The sequence below is a fragment of the Rhinopithecus roxellana genome, chromosome 15 (genome assembly GCF_007565055.1).
Source record: "Rhinopithecus roxellana isolate Shanxi Qingling chromosome 15, ASM756505v1, whole genome shotgun sequence".
Classification (NCBI taxonomy): domain Eukaryota; kingdom Metazoa; phylum Chordata; class Mammalia; order Primates; family Cercopithecidae; genus Rhinopithecus; species Rhinopithecus roxellana.
This window is the reverse complement of record NC_044563.1, coordinates 4,671,869-4,699,136: the sequence shown is the minus strand read 5'-3', so window position 1 is coordinate 4,699,136 and position 27,268 is coordinate 4,671,869. Positions and strand designations below refer to the sequence as shown.

General features: G+C 53.3%; 2 protein-coding genes and 1 pseudogene across 7 annotated transcripts in view; 1 reads left to right on the top strand and 2 right to left on the bottom strand.

Moving 5' to 3' along the window:
- Positions 1–4,076, top strand: part of CCND1 (cyclin D1) — a 13,240-nt gene extending 9,164 nt beyond the window's left edge. Inside the window, exon 5 of the mRNA XM_030917401.1 lies at positions 768–4,076. Coding sequence (XP_030773261.1) covers positions 768–932 — 165 coding nt within the window. The 3' untranslated portion in view covers positions 933–4,076. The remainder of the gene's footprint in view (positions 1–767) is intronic.
- On the bottom strand, positions 3,000–27,268 carry LTO1 (LTO1 maturation factor of ABCE1). Of its 5 annotated transcripts, XR_004053505.1 has the most exons (6): positions 26,964–27,246; positions 24,339–24,444; positions 22,677–22,747; positions 18,549–18,666; positions 18,059–18,239; positions 14,395–15,365 (listed from the first exon to the last, which is right to left on the bottom strand). XR_004053505.1 is itself a non-coding variant. In XM_010382111.2 (5 exons), the coding sequence occupies exons 1-5, from the start codon at positions 27,011–27,013 to the stop codon at positions 18,171–18,173; spliced, it is 414 nt and encodes a 137-aa protein (XP_010380413.1). In that variant the 5' UTR covers positions 27,014–27,246; the 3' UTR covers positions 16,937–18,170. The 5 variants fall into 5 exon arrangements, 3 of the variants coding, with proteins under 3 accessions (XP_030773263.1, XP_010380413.1, XP_030773262.1); XR_004053506.1 differs by lacking the exons at positions 14,395–15,365; positions 18,059–18,239; positions 18,549–18,666 and adding exons at positions 3,000–3,354; positions 3,760–5,082 and having other exon boundaries at positions 26,964–27,264; XM_010382111.2 differs by lacking the exon at positions 14,395–15,365 and having other exon boundaries at positions 16,937–18,239.
- On the bottom strand, positions 6,459–10,354 carry LOC115893497 (annotated as a pseudogene). The gene has a single exon (XR_004053504.1). The product of XR_004053504.1 is annotated as an uncharacterized LOC115893497 (transcript).

Here is a 27,268-nt window from a genome sequence, read left to right as displayed (position 1 = left end):
GCCCCCGGCTGGGCGCGGGGTTCCGGATTCCATGGCTGCTCTTTCCCACTGACAGTGTGGTGCGGCCGCCGCCAAGGGAGTCTGGAGCCCCGGAGGGCGGAGGTGCAGGACTTCCAGGAGCTTCTGTTGCACTCCACCCGAGGGCGAGCACCTCTGTGGCCGCAGCGGGTGGATGCATGCTGTGCCAGGCTGATGGGTGGCCCCGGGGCACAGGCCTGAGTGGGAGAGGATGGAGGGGAGGGATCAAGGGTCCAGGTCCCCCTGGCCACCCAGCATTCATCCTCAGTCATGCATGGCCTAAGACTTTGACAGCCGTTGATCATGGAAGGCCAGGTTCACCTAGAGGGCTGCCACACGGAGAGGTTGTCTGAAAAGGCAGGACTCAAAGGGCCTGTCTGTCCAGATCAGATGGCACTGAATTCCCCAGGGAGCTGGCAGGGCCAGTGGGAACAGAAGGTCAAGGCGCTGTTGAGCATGGGGATGGGCAGAGCGGGTGCAGGGTGGGCGGGCAAGCATCTGGTGTCTTGTGGCTCCGGAGGCCAGGTGGGAGGTGGAAGCATTGGGTCCTGAGTGTCTCACTGACAGGTGATGGCAGCTCCCACATCTCACTCAGGTTCAGAGGAGGCAGCATGGGTCAAGGGACAGTTTTTTACTTAGTCTTGCTCTTATAGAGGCCTTCCAGGTCGTGGCACCTGGGAGGGGGCCCTCGCTGCAGGCCCCTTCTAAGGACCCCCTCTTCCCACCTCTCCCCACCCCGTCTCTCTCAGGACTGCCTCCGGGCCTGCCAGGAGCAGATCGAAGCCCTGCTGGAGTCAAGCCTGCGCCAGGCCCAGCAGAACATGGACCCCAAGGCCGCCGAGGAGGAGGAAGAGGAGGAGGAGGAGGTGGACCTGGCTTGCACACCCACCGACGTGCGGGACGTGGACATCTGAGGGCGCCAGGCAGGCAGGCGCCACCGCCACCCACAGCGAGGGCGGAACCGGCCCCAGGTGCTCCCCTGACAGTCCCTCCTCTCCGGAGCATTTCGATACCAGAAGGGAAAGCTTCATTCTCCTTGTTGTTGGTTATTTTTTCCTTTGCTCTTTCTCCCTTCCATCTCTGACTTAAGCAAAAGAAAAAGATTACCCAAAAACTGTCTTTAAAAGAGAGAGAAAAAAAATAGTATTTGCATAACCCTGAGCAGTGGGGGAGGAGGGTTGTGCTACAGACAATAGAGGATTTTATACCCCAATAATCAACTCGTTTTTATATTAATGTACTTGTTTCTCTGTTGTAAGAATAGGCATTAACACAAAGCAGGAGTCTCGGGAGAGGATTAGGTTCAATCCTTTACGTGTTAAAAAAGAAAGCGTAAAAACATTTTAAAAACATAGAAAAGTTCAGCAAACCATTTTTAAAGTAGAAGAGGGTTTTAGGTAGAAAAACGTATTCTTGTGCTTTTCCTGAAAAGCGCAGCTGTAGTTTGGTTCTAGGCATCTCTGTACTTTGCTTGCTCATATGCATGTAGTCACTTTATAAGTCATTGTATGTTATTATATTCCGTAGGTAGATGTGTAACCTCTTCACCTTATCCATGGCTGAAGTCACCTCTTGGTTACAGTAGCGTAGCGTGCCCGTGTGCATGTCCTTTGCACCTGTGACCACCATCCCAGTGGAGGTTTCTCGGGCACCAGCCAGCGTAGCAGGGTCGGGAAAGGCCACCTGTCCCACTCCTACGATACGCTACTATAAAGAGAAGACGAAATAGTGACATAATATATTCTATTTTTATACTCTTCCTATTTTTGTAGTGACCTGTTTATGAGATGCTGGTTTTCTACCCAACGGCCCCACAGCCAGCTCACGTCCAGGTTCAACCCACAGCTGCTTGGTTTGTGTTCTCAATATTCTAAAACCATTCCATTTCCAAGCACTTTCAGTCCAATAGGTGTAGGAAATAGCGCTGTTTTTGTTGTGTGTGGAGGGAGGGCAGTTTTCTAATGGAATGGTTTGGGAATATCCATGTACTTGTGTGTAAGCAGGACTTCGAGGCAAGTGCGGGCCACTGTGGTGGCAGTGGAGGTGGGGTGTTTGGGAAGCTGCGTGCCAGTTAAGAAGAAAAAGGTTTGCATTCTCACATTGCCAGGATGATAAGTTCCTTTCCTTTTCTTTAAAGAAGTTGAAGTTTAGGAATCCTTTGGTGCCAACTGGTGTTTGAAAGTAGGGATCTCAGAGGTTTACCTAGAGAACAGGTGGTTTAAGGGTTATCTTAGATGTTTCACACCGGAAGGTTTTTAAACACTAAAATATATAATTTATAGTTAAGGCTAAAAAGTATATTTATTGCAGAGGATGTTCATAAGGCCAGTATGATTTATAAATGCAATCTCCCCTTGATTTAAACACACAGACATACATACACAGACCTTCTGTCTTTGATGTTGCAGGTTTAATACAGTTTATTTTTAAAGATTGAACCTTTTACAGGTGAGAAAAAACAATCGGGAGGAAAAAAACACACACAAAGACATTGATTCAGCCTGTTTGGCGTTTCCCAAAGTCATCTGATTGGAAAGGCATGGGTGTCACAAGGAAAATTAGGGTACTCGACATAAGTTTGGTTCCGATATATTCTTATCCCCTGCCCCTTCCTTTAAAAAACTTAGTGACAAAATAGACAATTTGCACATCTTGGCTCTGTAATTCTTGTAATTTTTATTTAGGAAGTGTTGAAGGGAGGTGGCAAGAGTGTGGAGGCTGATGTGTGAGGGAGGACAGGCAGGAGGAGGTGTGAGGAGGAGGCTCCCGAGGGGACGGGGCGGTGCCCACACCGGGGACAGGCCGCAGCTCCGTTTTCCTATTGCGCTGCTACCGTTGACTTCCAGGCACGGTTTGGAAATATTCACATCGCTTCTCTGTATCTCTTTCACATTGTTTGCTGCTATTGGAGGATCAGTTTTTTGTTTTACAATGTCATATACTGCCATGTACTAGTTTTAATTTTCTCTTAGAACATTGTATTACAGATGCCTTTTTTGTAGTTTTTTTTTTTTTTTATGTGATCAATTTTGACTTAATGTGATTACTGCTCTATTCCAAAAAGGTTCCTGTTTCACAATACCTCATGCTTCACTTAGCCATGGTGGACCCAGCGGGCAGGTTCTGTCTGCTTCGGCGGGCAGACACGCGGGCGCGATCCCACACAGGCTGGTGGGGGCCGGCCCCGAGGCCGCGTGCGTGAGAACCGTGCCGGTGTCCCTGGAGACCAGGCTGTGTCCATCTTCTCTTCCCTGCGCCTGTGATGCTGGGCTCTTCATCTGATCGGGGGCGTATCATCATAGTAGTTTTTACAGCTGTGTCATTCTTTGCGTGTAGCTATGGAAGTTGCATAATTATTATTATTATTATTATAACAAGTGTGTCTTACATGCCACCACGGCACTGTGCCCGTAGGACTCTCATTCGGGATGATTGGAATAGCTTCTGGAATTTGTTCAAGTTTTGGGTATGTTTAATCTGTCATGTACTAGTGTTTTGTTTGTTATTGTTTTGTTAATTACAGCATAATGCTAATTTAAAGAGACTCCAAATCTCAATGAAGCCAGCTCACAGTGCTATGTGCCCGGGTCACCTAGCAAGCTGCCGAACCAAAAGAATTTGCACCCCGCTGCGGGCCCGCGTGGCTGGGGCCTTGCCCTGGCAGGGTCATCCTGTGCTCAGAGGCCATCGCGGGCACAGGCCCGTCCCACCCCACCCCTCCAGAACACGGCTCACGCTTACCTCAACCACCCTGGCTGCGGCGTCTGTCTGAACCACGCGGGGGCCTTGAGGGACGCTTTGTCTGTCGTGATGGGGCAAGGGCACAAGTCCTGGATGTTGTGTGTATCGAGAGGCCAAAGGCTGGTGGCAAGTGCACGGGGCACAGTGGAGTCTGTCCTGTGACGCGCAAGTCTGAGGGTCTGGGCGGCAGGCGGCTGGGTCCGTGTGTTTCTGGTTGCACCGCGGCGCTTCCCAGCACCAACATGTAACCGGCATGTTTCCAGCAGAAGACAAAAAGACAAACGTGAAAGTCTAGAAATAAAACTGGTAAAACCCCAGCATGGTGCCTGCCTGTTTGCTTCCTGGACTGACTGTGAGCCAGGGGCGCGTGTCCCGGTGCCCCAGAACCAGGGCAGGGTGGCAGGCTCGGCAGATGTGGGAGGCCACAGCCTGTCCTGTGCACTGCGGGAAGTTCAGCAGCATCCTGACCTCCACCCACAGGATGACAGTCACGCCACCCGCTGTGACAACCAAGAATGTCTCCTGACACTGCCACATCCCCGGGGGTGGGGACAGAATCCAGCCAGGAGCAGGCACACCCTTCCCAACTGGGAAGAAGTCCTGAGCACAGGTGTGTGAGGTGGGAGGGGGACTCCTGTCCCAGGGAGGCTCCAAAGAATAGTTTGCAGACAGCCTGGCTGGGTGAGCCCACCTCCAACCACGCGAGACAACAGCTCCAGCCTGGGTGACGTGAGTGGTGCCCATTGATTGGGAACATCTTCCATCCCTTGCTTGCCCCACCAGTTTGTCTTCTCAGGTTATTTGCAGATAGGAAAATAAATAAAGCCGGCATTTGTTAACCCTCTTCTGGCACAAACTGCTGTTTGCTCTGGATGAATCATGATCCTTTGGCAACGCCAGGCTCCACGAGAGCAAAGCACCGTGTCAGGGCTGTGATCCAGGGTGGCCTTTCACTGGGATTGTGGAGACCTGGAGGCTGCCTTATAGGATGTCTGTGACGTCCACTTCTGGATTTCAGGTGCATGTGACCGAACCTAACTTCAAACCCCGGGGTGGAGGTGGGTAGTGGGAGTGCCCTGGGAAGGTGTCCGCGGACCTTGGTCACTGCTCCCGGACCCATCTGTGAGGTTGGTCTGTCCTTACCCCAAGCCAAGTGGAAGCTCAGGTCCCACGCCACTGATGGTTACTACTTGTCAGCTGCAGGTCGAATCTCTGGCCTTTATGAAGCACCTGCTGTCTACCCTTCCTGCCTTGTAGAGCACTCCTTCCAGGGCGGAAAGTGGAGCCAGGGTGGTTGGTGTGTTGGCTCCACAGGCGCCTGCCCTGGGAGGAAGGTGGGGTGTGGAGGGAAACACTTGGCCCCTATAGGTCTCCACCAGCCTCTCCCCTGAGGGTGGGGGCTCCGGGAGCCTTCCCCAAGGAAGTCCCATATTGAGTGGGTCGGGGAGCCTGCAGGGTGCCCCTGACAGGTCACCTCAGCAAGAGCTCAAGGGATAGTCGGAGCCAGAAGTGACACTGGTGGCCACTCAGGTGGCTTACAAGGTGCAGCTCCCTGCTCTTTGGGCAAATTACTCTGAAGGCAGGGACCAGGTCTGCACTATTGTGGCTGTTCAGTTCTGGGCAAGGGCCAGGTCCTGTGTCAGGGCTGGGGTCCTAGGGAAGCCATGTCCCCGCCCCCAGCCTGCAGCTGGGTTTATATTCATCCCCCGAGAGCACATGGGTGTAGCAGAGGGCCTGTGAAGAGAGTTCCAACCACCGCACAGGGCACCTTTGGTTGCTTCACGGAGCAGGCAAGGTAGCCATCGGATCCTGTTAGGTTTGAGCAAGGATGTGGGCAAGAAGCTGGAGAGCCACTTTGCCGAGCGTGGGGCTCAGGCAGGCTGGCAGGGTAGGGCAGGGGCCCTGAGTGGGTCAGCTGTGTTCACAGACAAGTGTGTAGAGAGGACTCGGGCCCAGAGTGAAGTGGTTGTGAGCTCCCCCACAGCCCAGTCTCTCTGTCTCGGCATCTGTGGCATCCCTTGATAGTGGGATCTGTACACCCCCCACCCCTGGCTGTGCCACGATGGGGGTGTCTGTACATCCCCCGGTCCCCCCACCCCTGGCTGTGCCACGATGGGGGGGTCTGTACATCCCCCGGTCCCCCCACCCCTGGCTGTGCCACGATGGGGGGGGTCTGTACATCCCCCGGTCCCCCCACCCCTGGCTGTGCCACGATGGGGGGGGTCTGTACATCTCCCGGTCCCCCCACCCCTGGCTGTGCCACGATGGGAGGGTCTGTACTTCCCCCGGTCCCCCCACCCCTGGCTGTGCCACGATGGGGGGGTCTGTACTTCCCCCGGTCCCCCCACCCCTGGCTGTGCCATGATGGGGGGGGTCTGTACATCCCCCCAGGGAAGGGTGGGTCTATACATCGTGGTCATGCCACGAGCTCCAAGGCTGTATTAGTCCGTTTTCACGCTGCTAACAAAGACATACCCAAGACTGAGTAATTTATAAAGAAAAAGAGGTTTAATAGGCTCACAGTTCTACGTAGCTGGAGAGGCCTCACAATCATGGCAGAAAGCAAAAGGCACATCTTACATGGAGGCAGGCAAGAGAGAATGAGAGCCAAATGAAAGGGGAAACCGCTATAAAACCATCAGAGCTCATGAGACTTATTCACTGCCATGGGAACAGTATGGGGGGAACCGCTCCCATGATTCAATTATCTCCCCCTGGGTCCCTCCCACACACGTGGGAATTATGGGAGCTACGATTCGAGATGAGATTTGGGTGGGGACACAGCCAAGCCATATCAAAGTCATGGTCTGGCTACTCTGGGCCCTTGTTCCCAACTCTCAAACTCCACTGACATCACTTTGGGGCCTGTGACCCCTCCTGGGATGCAGTGAAGACCTCGTCCCTTGTTGGAGTATCTGCGCTGCCCAGAGGGTGACGGTAAAAAACTGACCTTTGAGGAACTTCAGAGACGAAGGCTTCCACAGTCAGCTCTCCCTGCAGCCCCTTCTCAGAAGCCTGTTCTCAGGTGCCCCACCACCCCTACCCGCTCACAAGGGGCCCTGCCCTGCCTCCTGGCCCATGTCCCTGCAGGCACAGTCCTCATCCATTCTTCATCTTCTGCCCCCAACCCCCGGCCTTCCTATCTCCCGTCAGCTCCGTCCAAGGTCCTTGGGACTCAGCCCCATCTCTACCCAGCCTTGAGCCCCAGTAAGCTCGATATCTTTGCCCAGGAGCTCCTGACACACCAGACTGCATCAAGCTTCCTGTTCCATGCTTGGCCCACCGCCTGGGTCCACAGGAACCTTCACCTCTGCACTCACTGTGAGGACGGGCTCTCTGGAGGCTTCCCCACCCCACACCAGGCAGGTGGCTCTGGGAGTCTGGGATTGTCATACCTGGGCACCTTCCTGCTCCGGCTGAGTCCCTCCAGGATGGAAATCTCCCTGATTCCTCTCTGCCTCCCTTCTCCCCACCCTGGCAAACAGTGGGTCCTAGGAAGGGGGCCAAATGGAAGGGAGGTCGTGTCGGCTCCCACAGGGCAGCCCCAAGCTGCTGGGCTGAGTTGTAGATCCATGGGTCCAACCTGATCCGCGTGCCAGGAGCTGACTCCATGGCTGGAAGGGCCGGGGGTTCCCCGGGGGCCCAGACAACACCTAGAATTGTCATGAGGAGTGAAAGTCCCCGAGGGGACAGAGGAAGGAGGCTGGGCAGAGCGGGCATGCGGACTTCGGACGGTGCCTGTGGGATAACAGTGGGCAGGGCTGTTGCAGGGGATGGGGCAGTGCCCGTGGGAGTCCAGAGAAGCCAGGCCCAGTGGCAGTGGCATGCAGCTGGCACTCCCTCCAGCCACCCTGCATGCAGGGTGACCTCCTTGAAGCACCCCAGGAAGCAGAGTCACAGCCTCACTCTGCCCAGCATCGAGGGTCTGGCCTCTGAATCTGGTGGGGAAGGCTGTGTTGCCTCCTGGCACCCGCTCCATCACCAGTCCCCCCATAAGGCTAGGCCCCAGAGTCAGCACTGCAGCCAGGGCCAGCGAGGGCCAGCAAGGGCAGGCCTGTGCAGGGGCTGCAGCATGGGGTGTGCGTCCCGCACGCTGGGCCAGCCTCGCAGCTCACAGGGCTCTGTCATCCCAGGAATGTCTTTGATCAAGAGTTTATGCAAGACGAGGAAAGCAAGCCCAGGACCTCTAATCCGTTCCCACAGTCCCCTGCCCGCTGGGGCCCCACAAGCCCAGCGCCACACCACCAGGCCGGAGCAGACAATAGCCGGCGGACGGGTGGGCGGGCAGCTCCGGGGCCGCTGGCCTTGGGGCCCACATCCGGGAGCATTGTCACCGCCACTCACGGGGGCACACAAGGAGGACTGGGGAAGAGAGAATGCAGAGCCCTCTGCTAAAGGGGCTTCGGTGGGCCTTGAGCCTTTCAAAGACGGCGGTGTCCATTAATCCTTTTAATTTGCACCTAGCAGCAGCTGAGACAAGCCTCTCAACCGGCAGCCACTTTAAGAGCCGAGTGGTCTAACCCGAGGATCAGCTCCTATTCCAGACCCCGGGCCCTCTGAGCCTGTCAGGGCAGTCCTCCTCGCCTTTGTTTAATCACGGGAGGAACCAAAGCTGGAGGTTACTAAGCACGCACTGTGTGCCTTGTGCTCAACACTGAACACAGTTTCTCTCCGAGTCTTGCAATGGCCCCATGGGTTGGTGACAGGGAGGGGACACTCTGGTGAGAGCCACAGACACAGCCCTGCCCTCTCAGAGCCTACGCTCTCCCGCACACAATCATCCATCTGCTAGGTCAGGGATTGGCAGGTTTTCCGGAAAGGGCCACATAGAGGGGCTTCAGGCTTTGCGGGCCACAGGGTCTCTTGCCCTGTGCAAAAGCAGCTGCAGCCGCTCTGTGAATGAGTGAGCATGGCTGTGTGCCAATAAAGCTTTATTTACAAAAATAGGCAGCAGACTGGATTCGGGCTGAGGGTAGTAGTTTGCCGACCCGTTGCAGATGAGTAAACCGAAGCCCAGAGAGGTAAAGTAACTAAGCTAGAACTGCACAGCTAGTGTGTGACCAAGCCGGCCTAGTGGGTCAGCCTCATGGAGAAGAAAGGGCTCAAGCTTCAAAAATGGAAATGCATGGAGCCTTCACTGGGCCATCTGCAGCCAGGCCCCATGCACACAGCTCAGGGCCCTGCTTCGCCAGCTCCACCTGTTTCAAGGCTCCCAGTTGGTCGCCCCTGCGGGCAGCACCATGTCTTGGCTGCTGGCCTGGAGAAGGGCAGCCAAACAGGCCAGCAGTGGGCATCTGAGGGCGATCAGCTGTTTAAAAAGAAAACTCACCAGCATGTATAGACACACATTAAGCACACGTTTTGGAGTAAAAGGCCCTGGGGTTGGATCTCAGATCTGCAACATTCCAGCTGTGTGGCCTCATTTCTCTGAATTCTCAGTGTTCACACCTATAACATGGGGAAAGCCTGCAAGAACACAGCCCATGATGGGGAGTCGTCTCCATCTCCTACCCATGCCAACGACCAGCACAGAACAGGGGCTCCGTAAACCTCTGTCCAATAACTGAACTGAGGTGGATGTGGTCAGGCCCTTTCTCCAAGTCAGTTTGGTCACACGTGTGCTCTGTTACACACAGAGTGTTACACACAGAGGGATCTGTCCCTTCAGACAGAGCAGTTCTAGGCAACCTCTGGGCACTGGTGGCCCCAAGAGGGTGCTGAGGATTCAATGGCTCAATGTGTGTGGAGCAGTGCTGAGCACCGAGCTTGGGGCGCAGTGATCACTCAGGGAATGCCGTCATCCCCTCGGAGTATCCGCATAGTCACCATCACCATTCCACGCACCACCCAGGTCTGGAAGCACAGGCCCCCGTGCCACAGTGGCCACGGGTGGCGGCACCAAGGCTGATCTTAATTCCCTCCTTTGGCCCATTCAGTGGACAGTTCTGGGTTTTCTTGCCACCATGGATGCCCCCTCCTGGTGTTGACAGCACCCAGATGTTACTCCAGGAGAACCACCATTCCCAGATCTGTGACTTGAGTGGGACTGACCCCATCCCCAGCTCCAGGCCAGGCCCTGATAGGCTGAAATCCAACAGCACATCCATGCCCACCAGAAGAGCAGCAAGTTAATGGATGCGGGAGAAATCAAATAGAGCCACTGAGTCTTGAGGAGATATTTTCTGGGCCTTCTGAAAAAGAGAATGCTTCCCCCTCTTCCTTAGGATTCCCAGCAAGGGAACACGAGCCCAGGGGTGGCACTGCCCCTCTGCAGCCCCAAGGGAAGACTGAGCTGCTCCCAGAACCTCACAGGCGAGCCTGAGCACAAGGCCAGCCCTGAGAGAAAGCAGATAATGGGTAACGGGTCTCCAGACAAACTGCTGGATCAAGCCTCTCCTGAAGTCATCCCCCTTTTGTTCCAGGAGCCAATCACTGTCCTTTATTAAGTCAGTTGGATATGGGCACTGTGTCATTTGGTTTTCAAAGACCCTTAACTTTACACCTTGTGTGTGTTTTCTTTTTTTTTTTTTTTTTTGAGACAGAGTCTTGCTCTCGCCCAGGCTGGAGTACAGTGGCGCAATCTTGGCTCACTGGAAGTTCCGCCTCCTGGGTTCACGCCATTCTCCTGCCTCAGCCTCCTGAGTAGCTGGCACTACAGGTGCCCACTACCACACCTGGCTAATTTTTTGTATTTTAGTAGAGATGGGGTTTCACCGTGTTAGCCAGAATGGTCTCAATCTCCTGACCTCGTGATCCGCCCACCTCGGCCTCCCAAAGTGCTGGGATTACAGGCGTGAGCCACTGCACCCGGCCGCTTGTGTTTTCTACCTCTTCTAGATCTAACATGTATGACTGATATAAACAACAGGAGCAACTGACAGAATTACCATGTGATCTTGGAATTTCAACACGCCTGTCTTGCTTAGCTGGGAGTTCCACAGGGTCAAGGAATGACTCCTCTTGGGGCCACCAGTGCCCAGAGGTGTGCCTAGAACTGCGGTCTGAAGGGCCAGATCCCTCTGTGTGTAACACTGTCTGTAACAGAGCACACGTGGGACCAAACTGACTTGGAGAAAGGGCCTGACCACACCCACCTCCCGAGTTCCGAGGCCGGATAGTGCCCGCAGGGGCTGAGACCAGGGGAGAAGATCAAGCCAGCCTTCTCTGGTGGACCCTGCCTCAGTCCTCTGCAGGGCAGTTGCACCTCCCAGAAGGCAGAGGCCTCTCGGGGAGGGAGCCTTGCAGCGACAGCACTTTTCAGGGGCTCCCGCCACTTGCCCTCAGTGGCGGCTGAGACTGGGGCAATCAAGGCAAATCCCTGAGGATGCCCCACGTGCAAGGCCGCAAGTGTCTGGATAGTACAGCCGGCACCCTTACCCTCCAGACCAGTAAACGAAAGCCCAGGCCGGGAGAGGAGCCTTGCAGTTTTCTGTGGCTGCTATAACGCATTTTCACAAAAGAACCACCAACATTTATCTCATAGTTCCAGAGGCCAGCAGTGTCTGCCACACTCGCTCTCCCCAGCTTCTGGTCGTCTCGGACGACCCTCAGCTCTTCTATGCTGGTCCATGCGCAGCTCCAAGCTCGGCCTCCCTCCTCACAGGGCCATCAGCTCCGTGTCTTCACGTGGCAGTCTCGCCTCTGTGCTGCCGGCTCCCCTCTCCTTCAAAGGACACGAGTCATATTGGACGAAGGGGCCACCCTACTCTAGTATGACCTCACCTTAACTTACATCTTTTTTTTTTTTTTTTTGAGACAAAGTCTCACTCTGTTGCCCCAGCTGGAGGGCAGTGACGCAATCTCGGCTCACTGCAAGCTCCGCCCCCCGGGTTCAAGTGATTTAGCCTCACTCAGCTTCCCGCGTTGCTCAGAAATACAGGCACCGCCAATGGGAGCGATAGCATTAGGAGATATACCTAATGTGAATGACGAGTTAATGGGTGCAGCACACCAACATGGCACATGTATACGTATGTAACAAACCTGCACGTTGTGCACATGTATCCTAGAACTTAAACAAAAAAAAGAAAAAAAGAAATATAGGCACCGCCATCATACCTGGCTAATTTGTTTCTATTATTATTTTTATAGAGACAGGATTTCACTCTGTTGGCCAGGCTGGTCTCGAACTCCTGACCTCATGATCCACCCACCTCAGCCTCCCAAAGTGCTGGAATTACAGGTGTGAGTCACTGCGCCTGGCCCAATTTACATCTTAAAAAAATCTACAAAGACCCTATTTCGTATTTCCAAATGAAGTTGCAGGTACCAGAGGCTAGGACTTCAATGTTCCTTTTTGTGAATACATTCAATTTGCAACAGACTTGGGCTCTCAAAGCCTGGAAGCAGGCTCCACAGTCCCCTCGAATTTCAGAGGCACATACTCACTGGAACCAGCAGAGGGACACCAATCCGTGAGCCTCTAGCTCAGCAAGCATCACATACTCTACACGTTCAGGTATCGCCCGAGATAGAGGCTTCCATCCTTGCAACCCAAGGCCCAGCTGCTCTGATAAAGGGTGCCAGGGAGGAGACACAGCCAAGGCGCTATCCTGATGGGGGTCACCAAGGGGCAGATGCCAAGGCCTCGATGCCACGAGTTTACCAGCCAGGGAGAGTTATGAAAAAGTGTATGAGCAAGGAGCGACTTTCCTTCTTGGAAGTTAATCTGAGAGATCCCAGCTGAACCCCTTAGTCACGCTGGCTTGGACAACTCGCTGAATCCTTGACGCCTGGCTCCTCGCCTACAGGCCCCGTGCCCTGTGAAGGACCAAACACAGTGACCCATTTTTCTCAGATCATAAGAACTCTGTGACTTCAGTTTCCTGAGTCACAAACCAGTTCCTCATTTGATTCATGAAGGATCAGGATAACTGTGGGAATTGCATAAACTTGCACTGTTAACTACCCTTTTTGGTATCTCCAGATTACACTGGTGTTTTCAGGCAGAGTGGGAGAGACTTCTCTGCGGTGTTGTGAGGCCAGATGAACGCTCACAAAGCTCAATAGGAAGGTCATCTCCTCCTGTGCCCACCTTCTCATTCCCTCCTCTCCCCTGGGCTCCCAAAGTGCCAGGGGCATCCCTAGGTGAGACCTGCTCACAGGGTCTGGGGCAGTTAAGGACCCACCCAGGCACTGCTTCTCCTACAGGCAGCCGGCATGGGTCCTTTTCCATAAATCCATCTGCTTTTGCCTCAATCTGGCCTCAGTCTGCTAGATTGGGGTCCCCCATCCTCAGGCTGTGGACCAGCACCAGTCCATGACCTGTTAGGTACCGCGTTGCACAGCAGGAGGTGAGCAGCAGACAAGAGAACATTACTGCCTGAGCTCCGCCTCCTGTTAGATCAGCGGAGGCATTAGATTCTCACAGGAGCGGGAACCCTATTGTGAACTGTGCACGTGAGGGATCTAAGGGGCGTGCTCCTTATGAGAATCTAATGCCTGATGATCTGAGGTGGCACAGTTTCATCCCCAAGCCATCCCCACCCCCAAGCCTTGTCCATGGAAAAACTGTCTTCCACAAAACCAGTCCCTGGTGTCAAAAAGGCTGGGGACTGCTGTGCCAGATGCAAGACTGGTCCTAAAGACAGGCTGCAAATTCTCAGAAAGTAATGGCCTCAAGAAGCCAATCATTCAAGCAACCTGCTCAAGCCCTGTTGTGCCCCGTCAAGCCTGAAGTTGGCCACTTACTGTGACCACTGGACTTGTCCTCAGTATCTCTGCAAAGTGAGGGTGGTAGCCCTGCCTCCAGCACTGGTGGATAATCCCGGTAAAGGGTGGGCCAGCAGCAGCCACCGGGCAAATAGGCCTCTCGTCCCTTCTTCCGTATCTCCTCATTCTTTTCTTGCCACTGGTTAGAGAAAAAATGTCAAGGGGTGAATGTAAAATAAAGTGAAAGGTGGTTGTGTTTTAGGACCGCTGAGTGGCCCTTGGGCAGTTCCCTTTGGCCATCCAGTGACTCTGACAGGTGATTCCGAAGTGGAGAGTTCAGTGGAGGACTGACTACTCTTGCTTGTGCTTAGCTGTTAACACTCTAGAAAAACTAACTGAAGTAACTTCAACTTTTACATGAAATGGCTTTATTTTCTCCCGAGTCCCAATTCAACAGTCTATCCAGCAGCCACAGCCGGGTCCTGTTAGGGACTAAACTGTGTCCCCACAAAACTCATGTGGAAGCCTTAACTCCCAGTGCCTCAGAATGTGACTGTTTGAAGAGTGAGGTCTTCAACAGGTACCTAAGTTCAGAGGAGGCTGTAAGGGTGGGCCCGAATGCAATCTGACTGGGGTCCTTATAAGAGATGAGGACACACACAGAGGAACGACCATGTGAGGACACGGGGGGAAGGCAGTTGTCTGCAAGGCAAGGAGAGAGGCCTCAGGAGGGAGCAGCCCTGTGACGCCTTGATCTCGGACTCCAGCCTCCAGAACCAAGGGAAGATGGACCGCTGTTGAAGTCACCCATCAGTGGTGCTGTGGTGGCAGCCCGAGCTGAGACAGTGGCAGACAACATGCTGGGAGCTTCTGACAGGAAGGAAGGGGCAGGCCAAAGCCTTGGGAAACCAACCGCAAGGGATGCAATCCAACCCCAGGAGCTCCCAAACTCAAGGCCACTCTGGACAAAGGCTGACATCCAGAATTAGCGGGACGGGATGGGCCTGACGGGGATGGGGAAGATAACAAGCAGACGTTGTCCGCAAACAACGGAAACCCAGGGCCACAGCCTTCCATGACTGGGATGAGTAGTGCTTACAGGTGCAAGCAAGGTGGCTCAGGGCTCAGGTTCTTCCTAGCTCTTCGCTCTGCCAGGCTCGGGGTGGCTTCAGCTGTAGCCAGCTTGCAAAATGACTGGAGCGGTTCTAGCTGTCACATCCCAACAGGATGATGTTCAAAATAGCACCAGCACCTTTTCTTTGGAATGACGTAACCTTTCCCAGAAGCCCCTGCAGGACCTTCTGCCAACTCATCTCCTTAACCCAGCACAGACACACAGTCATTCTAAGAGTGGGCCCACTGTGCTGGGGACTGGTCGACCCTCTACTAACACCTCATTAGCAGAAGAGAAGACACAGACATGCTCATTCCCAGGGTAAAGGCTGAGGATGGCGTTGCCTGGAAAGGATCGAAGCACCTGTTACAGTGGGCTCTGTCTGTACCACAATGTCGGGGGTGACCAAGGGATCCTGGAAACTGGGTCTCGTCCTCTAGAAAGGGGCCAGGCAGGCACAGGTCAGCAGAGTGTATGAGAATCTTGAAGATGAGGAGGCAGTCCTGGCTCCATGTGAGGCAAACCAGAGGAGGAAGTGGCAGTCTGCTGCTCAGCCAGCTGTGCCGAAGACGCAGAGAGGGAGTAGGGAGAGAGAACAGGAGACAGAGATGGGAGAAGGAAAAAAAAAAAAAAGAGGAGGGGAGAGAAGGTCGGGGACAGCGGGCATAGAGATGTCTTGGAGAGGGTGGATTAGTAATAGCTGGGCCAGGTGAGCAGGAGCTGACCAGTCCCCAACACAATGGAACCACTCTCGCAGTGGCTGTGTCCACGCTGGGTTAAGGAGACGAGCTGGCAGAAATCTAGGGCACATGTCTTCCTTCATATCCAGATCCGAAATGCCCTGGAGGAAGAAATAAATTGGCTGGATGTTGTGTTATAAATGATGCTGTGTCATACGTGACACTGTGTTATAAATGACACTGTGTTACAGGTGACGCTGTGTTATAAACAATGCTGTGTTATGAATGATGCTGTGTTATAAACGGTCCCAGACAAACTTTCACTTTAGAATATGCTATTTACTTTTTTTCCAATTATAAAAATAATACATTATCAAAATAGACAACTTACAAAACACAAACATCCACCAAGGGAGACACAACAAAGGCCCCTGATCCCACCATCTGGAAAGAATGGAAGTCCTTCTGGCCCGAAGGCACCAGCTCTGATGAAGGCACAATGGGGCGGTGCCCAACGCAGACTTCCCCAGACCTGAGGTGAGGCCACAAATGAGGGCTGCACAGCCACACACGCAGGTTTCGAGTTCAGGAGGAGGAGACCTAAGTCTTGTCTTCAAAAAGAAAAAGCAGGCTGGGAGCAGTGGCTCATGTCTGCAATTCCAGCACTTTGGTAGGTGGAGGTGGGTGGATCATGTCAGGCTAGGAGTTCAAGACCAGCCTGGCCAACATGGCAAAACCCCATCTCTACTAAAAATACAAAAGTTACTTGGGTGTGGTGGTGGGCGCCTGTAATCCCAGCTACTAGGGAGGCTGAGGCAGGAGAATCGCTTGAATTCAGGAGGCGGAGGTCACAGTGAGCCGAGATCGCGCCACTACATCCCAGCCTGGGTGAAAGACTGAGACTCCGTCTCAAACGAAAAAACGGAACAAAAACAAACCAGCGGCCGGGCGCGGGGGCTCACGCCTGTCATCCCAGCACTTTGGGAGGCCGAGATGGGCGGATCACGAGGTCAGGAGATCGAGACCATCCTGGCTAACACGGTGAAACCCCGTCTCTACTAAAAAATACAAAAAACTAGCCGGGCGAGGTGGCGGCGCCTGTAGTCCCAGCTACTCGGGAGGCTGAGGCAGGAGAATGGCCTGAACCCGGGAGGCGGAGCTTGCAGTGAGCTGAGATCAGGCCACTTCACTCCAGCCCGGGCGGCAGAGCGAGACTCCGTCTCAAAACAAAACAAAACAAAACAAAACAAAAACAAACCAGCCCACTCTCTCCTCCCGAGCCGCTGTGGAGGTCCGCCTGCCGCTGCTCCTGCGGGAGTCACCGCTCTGGCTCTTGCAGCCAGCAGCTTAGGCAGCACAGCACAATCCACTAGGACATTCGGGAATGGTTTTAAAACCGAAGTGGGGCCGGGCGCGGTGGCTCAAGCCTGTAATCCCAGCACTTTGGGAGGCCGAGGCGGGTGGATCACGAGGTCAGGAGATCGAGACCATCCTGGCTAACACGGTGAAACCCCGTCTCTACTAAAAAAATACAAAAAACTAGCCGGGCGAGGTGGCGGGCGCCTGTAGTCCCAGCTACTCGGGAGGCTGAGGCAGGAGAATGGCGTAAACCCGGGAGGCGGAGTTTGCAGTGAGCTGAGATCTGGCCACTGCACTCCAGCCTGGGTGACAGAGCGAGACTCCTTCTCAAAAAAAAAAAAAAAAAAAAAAAAAAAAAAAAAAACCGAAGTGGATTCATGGTGACTCCTTAAAAACCTCGTGGACTGCTTTCAGACATGCTTTCTGGAACAGGAGGGGTGGGGAGAGCCAGCGTGTGGGGACTTCGGTGACCCTGAGGTGCACACAGGAGGGTGCGTGAACACATGCCATCGCATATGACCTCTCACCTCGTGGGGGCCCACCGAACCATCCACTCCGCTCATCTGTGCTCACCCCGCTGTCTCTGTACGTTAAGGACTGACAGAGACAAAAGAGCGCCTAGGAGAGGGGAGAATGCAGGAGCCTGTGCGCATGGTTCTCAGTTTCTGCAAATATAACGGCGGCCTAACATTTGGTCTTTGGTTCAAAATATTTCCCCCCTTCACCATTTGTTAATGCTGCAGAGCTCATGGCCCCTCTGGGGACCGTGTGAAGGGTATGTCCGGGTCCCCTCAGGATCGGGCTGGCTTTCTTCCTCTCAGCCAGATGGCCAGGCAAACTGGCCACCAGGGACTCCCCTGTGCTCCGCGAGGCTCAGCAAGACCCATGCGGCCTGGGAGGGAGGGCAGGGACTCCCAGTGCTGAGGTGCCGGCCTGTGCATTCCAGAGACGGCTGTGCCCGGGGGCGGTGAGGCACGGCCTTGGGGCGGAAGTCCTAGCTCTGCTGCTGGGTGCCCTCAGACCGGGCAACCCCTTCTTGTCTCACCTTCTTCCTCTGTAAAATGGGAGTAACACCCACCCCGTGGGCTCCTGAAGGGATTAAATAAAACACGAGAGGCACGTCCCGCAGCGCCTGGCGCACAATCGGCTTCGACATGCGGCACAGCACCCGTCCAGACCTCCCACAAGCCTCGTTGAGGGCCAACTGTCTCTCTCATTGCAAAAAAAATTTTAAAAAACTGCCTCGAGTCCAGGCCTGGGGACTGACCTATCCAGAGCCAACCCCAGGCCAGAGCCAGCCAGGCCTGTGCTGCCAGAGAGGCCGTCAGGCCAATGCACGTGGGCCCAGCAGGGAGCAGCCGCACGAGGGCTCTGCCAGGGAAGCCTTCAGCCCGACAAAGGGCATTGTGAAGAGGCCCCAAGGCGGGCACCGAGATGACACAGGCAAAAAACCCCAGGGAAGGAGGCCCTCCCGCGGCCGAACCGGAAGCCTCACCCTCCCACTGAATGATGGCCTTCCCAGCACCGCCTGGCCCTTCCTCGCATCTCTAAACATGCCAACACACACGTCTGCTCCTCGATGTTTGGTCTCTGTTCATCCGTCGTTCTCAGAATGCAAGTCCGGAACCTTCTGCACTAATTTTAAAGTCTGGCTGAACGTTGAGTAATGAACAAAACTGAAAGCACAGAAGAAAAGGGAGGGCGTTTTTAATCTTGTGTATTTTTACTGAAAAACGAGAAGAGAACTCTATCTCTAGCTATAGCTTTTCCTGTACACGTGGCCAGCCCATAAGTGAGTTCTAACTCCTGTTCTCTGGACCATCTTCAGTTTTCCCGCACTGCGACTCAAGGATGAGGCGCCTCTAGGGACAGTTCCACGGCGCACGCACCCCAGGCCATCGCCGCAGTGGCCCCTGGAGTGCGCTGCCCCGCCTGGGAAAGGCACAGTCAGGCGCTCCCAGCACAAGGAAACACAGTGCACGCACCTGTTTAAATTTTCCCCTGATTTTGTCTAAGTCTTCATGGAGTTTATCATAAGTAGGGTCATCATAAGGGAATCTCTGGATCATTCCAATCAATGATTCTAAGACCTTCATCTTTCGGCTGTAAAGCACAGAAATACAGACTCTCAGTCATGTGCACACACCAGGTTCAACTTACGCGACAGCTATGCTGCTTGCTTACCGAAACCCAGCGGGTGTGCTAAGAATGCCTTCGTTCAAAAGCTGGATGATTATTTTCTCATGACACAAAATCATATTTATTTACCTAGCAACGTGCTTAGGCCCACACCCATCACCTCGACAGCAAGTGTGTGCCTCGCTTACAGACATGCCTCCATCCCGACCACGGGGCTGAGTGGCTGAGGCAGCCTGAAGCCCCACTGACTCTCGAGGTCACACATGCAAAAACAGACAGAACTGGACAAGAGGGACCGGGGCTGGGCACAAGCAGGCCTGCTCTGGGTCTGGGGATTTTCCAGGATTTGGAATCTTTGTGCTCAAAGCCTTCTGGAGTTTAGCTGCAAGTAAACCAGCAAACCCCTCCCTCAAAAGAGCGGAAATCAGTACTGTCCCCTCCCCAGGGAGGACAGAGCTTTGCTAGGGAGGCAAGGAGGTTCTGCAGAAAGGGTGTGCACTCAGGAGACAGCAGCCCTGGGCATGACTGCTCCCCAACACCTATCTACCCACTCTCAACCCTGCTGGCCTCGTCTGTAAAATGGGGGGGCATCCCAGCCTCCAGACGGTAACAAATTCATTTCTGTTGTTTATCTTTTTTAAAATGGGGAGAGTAACAGCAACCTCATAGACTTCCAAGAGGATTAAATAACTGACATGGGCTGGGCCTGGTGGCTCACGCCTGGAATCCCAGCACTTTGGGAGGCCAAGGCAGGTGGATCACCTGAGGTCAGGAGTTCAAGACCAGCCTGAACAATATGGTGAAACCCTGTCTCCACTAAAAATACAAAAATTAGCTGGGTGTGATGGTGTGCGTCTGTAGTCCCAGCTACTCGGGAAGCTGAGACAGGAGAATTTCTGGAACCCGGGAGGTGGAGGTTGCAGTGAGCCGAGATTACGCCACTGTACTCCAGCCTAGGGGACAGAGCGAGACTCGATCTCAAAAAAAAAAAAAAAAAATGACATGAAGCTTGGACTCTAGCACAGAGTAGGTGCTCAATAAATGTTAGTCTCTTGGTTTCCTCTGGATCCTAGAGACCAGGGCTCTCACCTGCAGGGGTTTAAAAATAATCCACACGGCCGGGCGCGGTGGCTCAAGCCTGTAATCCCAGCACTTTGGGAGGCCGAGACGGGCGGATCACGAGGTCAGGAGATCGAGACCATCCTGGCTAACACGGCGAAACCCCGTCTCTACTAAAAATACAAAAAATTAGCCGGGCGAGGTGGTGGGCGCCTGTGGTCCCAGCTACTCAGGAGGCTGAGGCAGGAGAATGGCGTGAACCCGGGAGGCGGAGGTTGCAGTGAGCTGAGATCCGGCCACTGCACTCCAGCCTGGGCGACAGAGCAAGACTCCGTCTCAAAAAAAAAAAAAAAAAAAAAAAAAAAAAATCCACACATGTGTACATCTGGTGGGGCCAGGTCTTTCCAATGAACCACAGAAGCATGCCGTCCCTATGCCGCACTGGACCATGTGAGTGGCCAGAGTAGGCAAGATTCTCAATCAACGGGAATTTTAAAGAACTGACGGTGAGGATGGATCGACAGCAATTCAAAGCAACCAAGACTCCTGTGTGCATGCAAACAGCTGGTGCTCCTGGACACAGAGAAGAGCAAGTTCGCCAGCTGCATCCAGTTTACAAGAGCTAACGATGGCTACCTCTCTGAGAAAATACAAAACTGTGAAAGGTCAAAGCAAGTCAGTTTTAGCAACAAAGCACCTGGTTTCCAGGGAAACCAAAGGGAGACGCCAAAACGTGGGAGGTGGCTGTATGCTACCCAATGCAGAGGACCACCCTCTGCACGGGTGCTCAGCGATGCTGCTCAGACACACCCAGCCCGGCGCACCGTTAGAGGCAGCACACATCAGGCAGGTGTGAGCAGCTCAGGGCTAACGAAACAAAAGTGATGGTGCCAGAGCCCGACAGTCAGCCCCGGCACGCGCTGCTCTGCAGACGGGTTTCACCAGACTGCTAAAGCTGGGGACAGAAGCGCCACACGGTTTACTGGAAAGCTAGTTACTCAACAGAAAGCACCATCCTTTGGCCCGAGATGCCGCTCCCCATGGTTTCTTTGGTGTTACAATGCCCAGCATTTTGCTGAATGACAATGCAGGTGGCAGGTGTTTTTCTCTTAACATCCTTATTCGGAAAAGTTTACAGGTAAAACATGCAATATCAGCCCTTCATCATTTTAAAAAAATAAACAAAACCTGACATATAAGATCCAAATATCCGTGAACCACTGCTCTACAATAAAGCCTTAGGTTCCAAAGAGACCTCTGGGTACTACTGGACGGGGCGAGGGTGGCTGCGAGGGGGGTCTGGCCGGGCTTCCACCAGCCCCTCGTCAACCAAAGCGGTTCTTCTCTGTTAGCTAGACTGAGTGTGCTGCTTTAAGACGTCAGCAAACCCCTGCTCTGGGATAAAGGCTGGCAACCTCCTGGGACGGGACCACCGACACACAGGGGAGCACTTCTCCAGGAGCCGGCAGACTCTGCCGCTGTGGGAGACGGGAGACGGGTGGAGAACGCCAAGAGCACACATCCTTTTGTGGCCTGGAGTTGAGAGCCAAGCTCAGCTTCGACTGCCACCCAGTGGCGGTACAGGCTGCCAACAACCATTTCCCTGGGGTCCCCAGCTGCCTGCCACCGCCTGAGAACCAAGAGGAAAATGTCCTCAAGTGCCTCTCTACTAACCCAGAATCCCATCAACTCCCAACTGCTGGTACAAATGCAGCAGAAAGAACCACCCGAATCAGTTGCAAGCATCCTCGTTCTTAAACATTTGAATATTCAAGACATTCAAGGTATTTCTAGAAATTCAAGATATTTCAAATAAACGCACAAGTCACGTGGTCAGGGCGAGTGTTATCCACTCTCCCTGTGCCCCTCCCATGCTAGGCGAGGCCACGAGGTGTCAGAATGACTCAGAGCACCAGCTGAGGTCCCGCGCTTGCTGCCGCCCACGAACGGCGGAGTATCCAAACCATCTCTGCCGTTTACTTGAGGGTTCATTTCCAGCTCCAGAATGAAGCTAGATAAAGCAGGGCCACATGGGGCCTCAGTAAGTACAATGCAGGAAGAAGAGTTTTTGTTTCTTTGTTTTTGAGAAGGAGTCTCGCTCTGTCGCCCAGGCTGGAGTGCAGTGGCCAGATCTCAGCTCACTGCAAGCTCCGCCTCCCGGGTTCAAGCAATTCTTCAGCCTCAGCCTCCCAAGTAGCTGGGACCACAGGCACACAGAACCACACCTGGCTAATTTTTGTATTTTCAGTAGAGACAGCGTTTTACTATACTGGCCAGGCCGGTCTCGAACTCCTGATCTGGTGATCTGCCCACCTCGGCCTCCCAAAGTGCTGGGATCATAAGCGTGAGTCACTGCACCCGGCCGAGAAGAGTTTTTAACAGCTAAAAACAATTCAAATGACAGCTAACACTTATTGACTGTTGACAAGTTCCAGAAAGGAGTTAAACACATATAAATGCATTTTCTTGTTAACAGACTTAGTTGGCTACATTAAAAAAACTGATGACAATGGCATCCTCATTTCTGGGCCCAAGTCATACAAAACTGTCATAATTTGTTTATTAGAAGCTCAGGGGAAAGGTGAACGAGAAAATACAATCAATGTCAACATTATTTTATTGGTAGGGTATCTAAAAGCCACGTGGTTCCCTAATGACTCCAGGTAAAAGGCAGGAGCATAGAACTCGTGAGAAGCAACAACAGCCAGTGTTCATCAAACACCTAAAATGTGCCTGGCGCTTTCTATTTAGTAGTTCCGTTAAATCTCCTAACAACGCTCAAGCTTGACACTGATTACTTTCTCCATTTTACAGATGAGGAACAGACAGATTGATTACTCAAGGGCATGTCGGTAACCCATGGAACTAGAACTCCTGGTTCCTACACTAAGAAAGAAAGACACCTCCATCTTTACCTGTCCTTCTCAGTGGTGCAACTGTGCAGTAGACATTTCCATGCAAAAGCAAAACCCTGGTAGCACCCGATCTGTGAATGTGAAAAATATTTAAGAGTGAAATTAATAAGCCAACTAGCTACACTTTCATTACCAAGATCTCTCAAAACAAAAGGTGGGGGCAAAGGGCAGCGGTGCTTCTTACACTATTGTTCTCGAAGCACCTGTCGGGCATTAGGCAATGGAAATTAGGAGATTAGGTCATTGGCGGGGCAGCCAGCCTCCCAGATGCCCTAGTCCTCATCTCCTGGTACCCATGCTCTAGGCAGGTCCCTCGACACTCCATCAGGGTGGCTTTCGTAACCAACAGAATGTGGAGGACCAGTACAAAGCTCCTGAGTCTAGGGATAAAAGCCAATGCCACCTGCCTCACCAGCTCTCTTGGACCACTCACTCTTGAATGTCACAGGGACACACAAGCAGCCTCATGGAGACATCCATGCCCACAGTCAGGTGACAGCACCACCTTGGAAGCAGATCCTCCAACCCCAGTCAAGCCGTCAGGTGACATGGCTCTGGCTGACACCCTGAGCCAGGACCACCCAGCAAAGCTGCTCCTGAGTTCTCAACCCTCAGAAACATGTGAGACCATCAATATTTGCTGTGTTCATCCCCATGCATTTCGTGGTGATCTGTTTCGAAGCATCGAACATCCAATATAGTCATAACTGCCTCAACTCAGACTTTGCCACTAAGGACCACTTATTGTAAGTAAGGGCCAATCTAGGACAAAGGGCAAGAGGAGAAAAAAAACCATAAAGTTAATGAAATTTCAAACGTACACATAAACGTAATATTTTCACATGACAGAGGGCACCCATGCTTTGGACAAGGATTCAGCTGGCTTAGCACATGAGCCAGCACCACGACACTCCCAAATAAACTGAGGAGACCAGGACTTGTTTTATCTTACCCAGCCTGCATAACTTAATTATACCTACCCACAGCAAAATGCGCTCTCGGTTCTGTACTAAGAGTATTTCTCCAGCAACAGTCCATCTAGTCCATTAACTCCCACACAAAGGCACTGTGATTTTTTTTGTTTGTTTTTTGGAGACAGTTTCACTCTTGTTGCCCAGGCTGCAGTGCAATGGTGCGAATCCTGGCTCACTGCAACCTCTGCCTCCCGGGTTCAAGCAAGTCTCATACCTCAGCCTCCCAAGTGGCTGGGATTACAGGCATGCGCCACCATGCCCAGCTAATTCTGTATTTTTAGTAGAGACGGGGTTTCACCATGTTGGTCAGGCTGGTCTCCAACTCCTGACCTCAAGGTGATCCGCCCACCTCAGTCTTCCAAAGTGCTAGGATTACAGGTGTGAGTCACTGTGCCCATCCAGCATTGTGACTTTTTTTTTTTTTTTTTTTTGAGACAAAGTCTCGCTCTGTCACCCTGGCTGGACTGCAGTGGTGCAATCTCGGCTCACTGCAAGCTCCGCCTCCTGGGTTCATGCTATTCTCCTGCCTCAGCATCCAGAGTAGCTGGGTCTACAGGCGCCTGCCGCCACGCCAAGGCACTGTTGATTTTAAAAGGCCTGACATTCTTACTCCATCACACTGAATATCCAAATAAATTATAAACTGTAAATGAAGAGGTTTCATCTCCAGATGGGGGTCCCCACTTACCTCAGACCCGATTTTGGCTCCATGCAGCGTGCCATGTTGTCTTCCCTCCGTCACACCCAAACTACTGCCTTCTTCATAGCCTTCCCGATACCCTTCCGCATGAAACCTGCGAAGAAGAAGCACGCTTCATCAAATCAACAGAAGAAAGAATACTTTTTCCAGAAAAACTTTTCTCTCTTATATTACCCGGACTCAGTAAGACAAGCCAGAGTAAGAAGGAAAAGCCGGGCGCGGTGGCTCAAGCCTGTATCCCAGCACTCTGGGAGGCCGAGACGGGTGGATCACGAGGTCAGGAGATCGAGACCATCCTGGCTAACACGGTGAAACCCCGTCTCTACTAAAAATACAAAAAAACTAGCCGGGCGAGGTGGCGGGCGCCTGTAGTCCCAGCTACTCGGGAGGCCGAGGCAGGAGAATGGCGTAAACCCGGAAGGCGGAGCTTGCCGTGAGCTGAGATCCGGCCACAGCACTCCAGTCCGGGCCACAGAGCGAGACTCCGCCTCAAAAAAAACAAACAAACAAACAAACAAACAAACAAAAAAAAAAATAAATAAGGAAAAGCCTAAAATTCAAGTTAGAAGACACAGATTCCAGTCCCAGATATGCCACTTCCCAGTCTCCTCTGGAAGTCACTGTACCTCTTGTAGCCCAGTTTCTTCATCTACAACAAAGGGCTAAATCAGTGATTCCCAAACCTGATAAGAGTACTAGAGACACACAAGGAAAATTCAAAGATATTAACTCAAAAGCCTCACCCCTAGAGATTCGGTAAGTCTGGAGTAAGGCCTTGCAATCTATTTTTCTTTCTTCCTTCGTTTTGTTTTTTTTTTTTTTTTGAGACAGGGTCTCTGTTGTCCTGCCTGGAGTACAGCGGTATGATCACAGCTCACTATAGCCTCAAACTCCTGGGCTCAAGCGATCCTCCAGCTTTGGCCTCTCAAAGTCTTGGGATTACAAGTGTGAGCCACCACACCTGGCCCAGAATCTACTTTTTTTTTTTTTTTTTTGAGATGGAGTCTTGCTCTGTGGCCCAGGCTGGAGTGCAGTAGTGCAATCTAGGCTCACTGCAAGCTCCGCCTCCCAGGTTCACGCTCTCCTGCCTCAGCCTCCCAAGTTAACTGGGACTACAGGCGCCCACCACCACGCCCAGCTAATTTTTTGTATTTTCAGTAGAGACGGGGTTTCACCATGTTAGCCAGGATGGTCTCGATCTCCTGACCTCGTGATCTGCCTGCCTCAGCCTCCCAAAATGCTGGGATTACAAGCGTGAGCCAGTGTGCCGGCCTTTTTTTTTTTTTTTTTTCAAGACGGAGTTTCGCTCTTGCTGCCCAGGCTGGAGTGCAATGGTGTGATCTCAGCTCATGGCAACCTTCACCTCCCAGGTTCAAACAATTCTCCTGCCTCAGCTTCTCGAGTAGCTGGGATTACAGTGCAGGCATGCGCCACCATGCCCGGTTAATTTTGTATTTTTAGTAGAGACAGGGTTTCTCCATGTTGGTCAGGCTGGTCTCGAACTCCCGACCTCGGGTGATCTGCCCGCCTCAGCATCCCAAAGTGTTGGGATTACAGGCGTGAGCCACCGCACCTGGCCCGGAGTCTACTTTTCGAAGTCTCCTAGGTAAGTCTGGTTTGCAGCCAGAGTTAGGGGGCCAAAGTTCTGTGAGTGTTCAAGTAGCACTGGCCCAAGTCAACTGCTTCCAAAAAACTGCAACATACACAGGGTTTGACATCACATCGGTAGGACAACAGAGAGAAATGGCATCAGATCACCACAAAATGTACTCCCACTGGTACCTGGAGTAGCACTGACCCTGAGGCCCAACAGTGGAACTGGCACTATCTTAACCTGCAGTCACCAAAGATGCAAGGAATGGGCTGCAGCACTCCATGAAGCAGACTGCACAGCTCCCCACTTACCAGTTATGTGACCCTGAAAAGTGACTGTGCCTCCTAGTCTGTAAATTCCGAAGAATAATTGGATCCACTTACTAAGTAGGACTGAAGTAGATAACCAGGGTAGAACGTTTAGCTCAGCGTCTGACTCACAGCACGAGCTAAATAAACGTCAGCAACTGACTGCTAAACGTTCGGTCGCTTTCTTAACTAACATCTATGGACGTGTCCTGTAGGCCGGGCACTGGAAGTCAGCCAGGAGGCAACTCACAGTTCCCCCACTGTCGCAGCACCAGGGGCTCCCGAGGGGCTCTGGAGGGAAAGGGGTGTGGTCGGGCACATCTATCAGCACATCCATGAATACTGCCGTATGTCCTATGATTAAAGAACCAGAAAAAGAGGCAGCTCCCAGATGGCAAAGTCTGTCCTCCCAGAGGACGGGGCGGCCTCGGAAGAGGGGAACCACCAGGCTGAGCAGATGCTTGGGGCAGCCCTGACAGGGAAGGCGGGTCTGGAAGAGCAGCTAGGCACTTGCCCCGCAGGAGAGAGCGAGGAGAGAAGGACCAGAGCCTCAGGCCCACACTTGTCCTGCGTCCACGGCCACCAGGCGCTCCCCAATGCGCGCGCCCAAGGGACGCCAGGCTCCAGCAGCCGCCCTGGGCCTCAGCCGGCGGCGAATCCGCTGGGAGAGGACCAGACTGGGCGGGGTACGGGCCTGACCTCGCCACTCACCTCTCATCCGCCATCACGATGGAATCGAATATATCCTGACTGCCAGCCATAGCGGCAAGCAGCCCGCCCTTGGCCCCCGGGATTCTGCAGCACTGCGATGCCGTCGCAGTCCCGGCAGGTTCAGGCACAAACGCTTCGCTTGGGAGGAGACAAGATCCACTTCCGGAAGCGGCAGCGCGGGGCAGGCCGGGTAAGAACGGCACGCGGGAGGGTCCAAAGCAGCCGGCACATGGCGCATGCGCGGCTGCGGCGGTGGGCAGGGCTGGGCTCCAATGAAGCCCCGGCCTGGGGTCCCTCCGCCCTGC